Here is a 5,645-nt window from a genome sequence, read left to right on the forward strand (position 1 = left end):
CGACATGACACATCCACCTCTATAATCAATACAGTACCACCTCTCTTACACCCTGTATGACATAACATATCCACCACTATAATCAATACAGTACCACCTCTCTTCCACCCTGTACGACATGACACATCCACCACTATAATCAATACAGTACCACCTCTCTTACACCCTGTATGACATAACATATCCACCACTATAATCAATACAGTACCACCTCTCTTACACCCTGTATGACATAACATATCCACCACTATAATCAATACAGTACCACCTCTCTTCCACCCTGTACGACATGACACATCCACCACTATAATCAATACAGTACCACCTCTCTTACACCCTGTACGACATAACATATCCACCACTATAATCAATACAGTACCACCTCTCTTCCACCCTGTACGACATGACACATCCACCTCTATAATCAATACAGTACCACCTCTCTTCCACCCTGTACGACATAACATATCTACCACTATAATCAATACAGTATCACCTGTCTTACACCCTGTACGACATGACACATCTACCACTATAATCAATACAGTACCACCTCTCTTACACCCTGTACGACATAACATATCCACCACTATAATCAATACAGTACCACCTCTCTTACACCCCGTACGACATAACATATCCACCTCTATAATCAATACAGTACCACCTCTCTTACACCCTGTACGACATGACACATCTACCACTATAATCAATACAGTACCACCTCTCTTACACCCTGTACGACATGACATGTCTACCACTGTAATCAATACAGTACCACCTCTCTTCCACCCTGTACGACATGACATATCCACCACTATAATCAATACAGTACCACCTCTCTTCCACCCTGTACGGCATAACATATCTACCACTATAATCAATACAGTACCACCTCTCTTACACCCTGTACGACATGACATATTCACCACTATAATCAATACAGTACCACCTCTCTTCCACCCTGTACGACATAACATATCTACCACTATAATCAATACAGTACCACCTCTCTTACACCCTGTACGACATAACATATCCACCACTATAATCAATACAGTACCACCTCTCTTACACCCTGTATGACATAACATATCCACCACTATAATCAATACAGTACCACCTCTCTTACACCCTGTACGACATGACACATCTACCACTATAATCAATACAGTACCACCTCTCTTACACCCTGTACGACATAACATATCCACCACTATAATCAATACAGTACAACCTCTCTTACACCCTGTACGACATGACATATCTACCACTATAATCAATACAGTACCACCTCTCTTACACCCTGTATGACATAACATATCCACCACTATAATCAATACAGTACCACCTCTCTTCCACCCTGTATGACATAACATATCCACCACTATAATCAATACAGTACCACCTCTCTTCCACCCTGTACGACATGACACATCCACCTCTATAATAAATGTGGACTTTAAAAGCACACTAGCATACACACATTGGCACCAGTCGGGCCAAGACGGGACGCTAGCACAGTCTATTACCCGTGCAGTTCGGCAACCATGGACAGCTGTTTCGTCCTTATTAGGACTCGTCGGCATGGAATAGCCGGTTTGCCTCAGTTAAACTTCATCGGCAAAAAAACTGCAGGGCGACTTCGACTCGAACGAAGTGCTTTAAACCACAGCTTAGATCCATGTGGGATCTAGAGCTGCGACCGATGAAGTTTAATGTGCTTTAAAGTCTACATTTATGTATACATACTCGCAAGGATAGTTTGGCTATCCGACGGATTTTTAGACTTGCAAAGGTCGCATGCGTGATCCGCACAATTGGAATAACGCTAGCCCGGTCGCAGCTCTAGATCCCACATGGATCTAAGCTGTGGTTTAAAGCACTTCGTTCGAGTCGAAGTCGCCCTGCAGTTTTTTTTGCCGATGAAGTTTAACTGAGGCAAACCGGCTTTGCCATGCTGACGAGTCCTAACAAGGACGAAACAGCTGTCCATGGTTGCCGAACTTCACGGGTAATAGACTGTGCTAGCGTCCCGTCTTGGCCCGACTGGTGCCAATGTGTGTATGCTAGTGTGCTTTTAAAGTCCACATCTATAATAAATACAGTACCACCACTAAACTGTCCTATCGCCCGTGGCCAACGTTTTCCTTTTCTCACACCTTTGTGTTCGCTTTATGATATATTTGTCTTGTGCTTCTGTTCTGACATATGAAGTTTTTTTATCTTTTTTTACGTTTGGATTACCTGTGCCTAATGATGTGACGTCACCTCCCCTTCTTATCTTCGCTATCCCCAATCCCTCCTGCCTCACGGCCGTCAACCACTGGATTCCCGAATAGAGTGCCAGGGACTGGGCCTTAGCTCCATATCATTGTCATGTGCATTTCACGTGTCTTGACGGGTTACCTGGATATCTAAACATAATTGTGTTTTGCGATCACGTGACAGGTTGGATGACGAGCTGAACGTCAAAGTGACAGACTGTGCGTTGTCACGTGACCTGTTCCCCGGAGACTACTGCTGTCTGTGTGACAACGAGAACAGGCCTGTTAAATGGATGGCCGTTGAGAGTTTGGAGTCTAATCGTTACACTGTCTCTAGCGACGTGGTGAGTACAAGTGTTAGTTATGGGGGAGGTGTGGAGTGTTGGTTAGTATTACGGAGCTTTAGAGTTTTAGTTTCCTATAAGTAGTCCTACTTTTGTTGTTTGAAAGTATTAACTCTAGTTATCTCTTTAGAGGCTAGTCTAGACCTGATCGCTAAGCACTCCAAGCACTTTTTTTTTTGTTGAGTCTTTCTAGTCGTCGCTGCACCCTTGCTAACACTTTTGACAGGTTATAGTGGTAGAAAAGTTTTACCGCCCTTTCTCGTGCTCTTTAGTAGTATAGCTATATTTTAATTAATTGAAATCATATAAAATACCCTAGTAGTCTGTTCTTGAAATATGAAATAAAAAGAAATATGAAAAAAAAGCTAGAATAAAAAAACCAAGGTTGCCCTGAAGAAGTCTTAAAAGAGACGAATTTCGGTAGAGTAAACTACCAGTCGTAACCCGCGTGGTTATTTCGAAATTGCTCCAAATCATTTGTCTCCCTATTTTGGACAAAAACAATAACAAAGTGTGGCTGTTATGGGATTTTTATTATTAGTGCATAATTCTTGCTGATTGGTGTAAATTTTAATAGCTGGTACGAGCACGCTTCACCTTATACCTAGCCAGGGGACACATAGATCCTCCAATGCAAACTTGTATGAAATAATGTATAACTGAACCATTTCTTTTTTTTTTCAGTGGTCTTATGGAGTGTTGCTATGGGAACTGATGACACTTGCACTTCAGCCTTATGCTAATATCGACGCATTCGAAATGTTGAACTTTTTGAAAAAGGGACATCGCATAGCTCAGCCAGTGAACTGCCCGGACGAGCTTTTCACTGTCATCGCATGCTGCTGGGCACTGTCCGAAGATGACCGGCCCAGTTTCGGGCAGCTCATTGTATGTCTTACAGAGTTTCACAACGCTCTTAGTAATTTCATATGATTTCGCTGTGGAGAAACGAGCAAGATGATTGACATCGTCACGCAAGATGATTCACAAAAGTTACCGTGACATGAAACACTTGAGTCACTATTCTCATTGGTCCATGTATGGCGTTACAAAGGTGGTGTTACACATACAATGTGTGACTATTGACCATCAACTATACCTCTCATGGCGTGCCAAAAACTGATGTGTTATATGGGAATGCGTGACAATCCGTGCTTGTTTGGTATATGCAGTTCCATGCGTCAACAACAACATGTTTTTACATGACACCGGAAGTGTCATGGAGTCACGCAACACTTGAATAAAGACTTGTCGGAGAACCTGCGTTTGTCACGCGCAACGCGTCGTCACTATGGGATTCTTTGAATAACCCCTAATTTTAAAACAAAAGAAAATAAAAAATGTACGGGAAAGTTATTCACATGAAAGACTATGATATATCATCAGGCTAAGGAAAATGCTTTGCGCAAATACTAAATCTCAGAGACAGAATTGCTTACTTGATTTAATGATAAAGCCCCGCGGATGTAAGCTATTTCCGCGTGGGGGAATTTTGTTTTATGTACATATATAACAGAGACAGAATGTTAATATAAATAGCAGCATTGGCACAAATATGTGACGGAAAAGAACAGTATTACCCCTCCCACCCACGGGGCGAGCTATTTACAGAGCTCTCTGTCAGAAAATCTATCTTACAGTGAATGCTCGATTGAACATTAAAGGCGTGCCTATTGGCTTTGGCTCCGATTTCAATGTATTTGTCTTATAGTATTTGTGAAAAGCTTAAATTCAAACGTAGCAAAAATCTTACCAATTTTACAGAAAGACATCTAAACAAATTTGTTTCGACCAATAGGGGTGAGAAAGAACTTGAGCATTTTTAATCACGGAAACGGAAGCATTCCCCACATACTTTAACTCTAAAATTGAACAATGTGTTTTTGGAGTGCTCGAATCAATCTTCGAAAGTGTTTTAGTAAAGACGCATTTCTTCATTGCTTTTCTACAGAATTTTATGCTATAAACCAATCGAAAAATCGAGATCAAGAAATAGAAAATAAACACCTCTTCATTCCACGCGCACCTAAGGCGAGCTTGCGCACATCATCTGCGCTGAAGCAGGGCCTTCCCATGATCCTTTGCGCGAACCATGAGATCTCTCGAGGATTCTTTAAGGCTTCCACATTCAGGGTGACAGATGAAATCGGATATAATCTAGAATCCTTATTTGCGGGCTGCCTGTGGTCGGTACGCAGACGTCTAATCCGGAGATTATTCAAAGTGTTTTAAGATAAGCTAAAAGTAATGAGTGAAGCGACAAGTAAAGAGTGAAAACAGCATCTTGCGATTTTATGTACTGATCTGAGCAATACTCACCTATCCCAACCCTCCCCTGTGTACAAACAGAACGCCACAAACACCTAAAAAAATATATATTATATAATACTATTATATATTCGGTGGTTGCTTGCGCGTGCTGTGATTGCAACTACGAAACGATTTTTTGCCTTGACCTCGACATTGGCATAGAATCGAACCTTTTTGCTTTTTGACAGCTTTCGCATTTCGTCATTGTTGATTGACAGTCGTTCTGCAGTAACTCCCGAGCGCTCGTGTTATTCGATATGAAGAAAAATATAATCTGAAACGTCGCGACGAAAAATAAGGGTTTCGTGATTTTGAGACGACTTGGTGAAATATGAAACAAAAGAGAATAGAAAAACAAAATACCACAATCAAGGTGCTTTAGCCTTATTATTTCTCGTTTATTACAGACAATTATTATTATTTCTACTAGACAAAAAAGTGGATTGTCCATCGTGTATCATGGGTATATTATTAAGTAATGAAAAAGATATTCGCGCCTCGCGGTAAGCGCCGTGCAAATTAAATTTCACTTGAGCTTAATAGAAACACGAAGAAACCATTGCCTGGCGGGAATAAATTGGGTCAAACGATTTTACTGTTCGCGCTGACAGGCAAAGACGCGTTCTCATTGGTCACCTTGAAGCGGAGACAATAGGAAGCCAATCAAGTGCAGGAGCACGTGTTTTTTAGTTTCGCGGTTTACGATGGTGACGTAACGCGAGTT

At 41.4% G+C, this 5,645-nt stretch overlaps 1 protein-coding gene across 1 annotated transcript in view; it reads left to right on the forward strand.

Moving 5' to 3' along the window:
• The window catches only part of LOC116613113 (tyrosine-protein kinase RYK), a 12,475-nt gene extending 8,175 nt beyond the window's left edge, over positions 1 to 4,300 (forward strand). Inside the window, exons 11-12 of the mRNA XM_048732434.1 lie at positions 2,452 to 2,611; positions 3,296 to 4,300. Of these exons, the coding sequence (XP_048588391.1) occupies positions 2,452 to 2,611; positions 3,296 to 3,544 (409 nt within the window). The 3' untranslated portion in view covers positions 3,545 to 4,300. The remainder of the gene's footprint in view (positions 1 to 2,451; positions 2,612 to 3,295) is intronic.
• Positions 4,301 to 5,645: the final 1,345 nt, after the last annotated feature.

Source organism: Nematostella vectensis, chromosome 9, assembly GCF_932526225.1.
Source record: "Nematostella vectensis chromosome 9, jaNemVect1.1, whole genome shotgun sequence".
NCBI classification, from domain to species: domain Eukaryota; kingdom Metazoa; phylum Cnidaria; class Anthozoa; order Actiniaria; family Edwardsiidae; genus Nematostella; species Nematostella vectensis.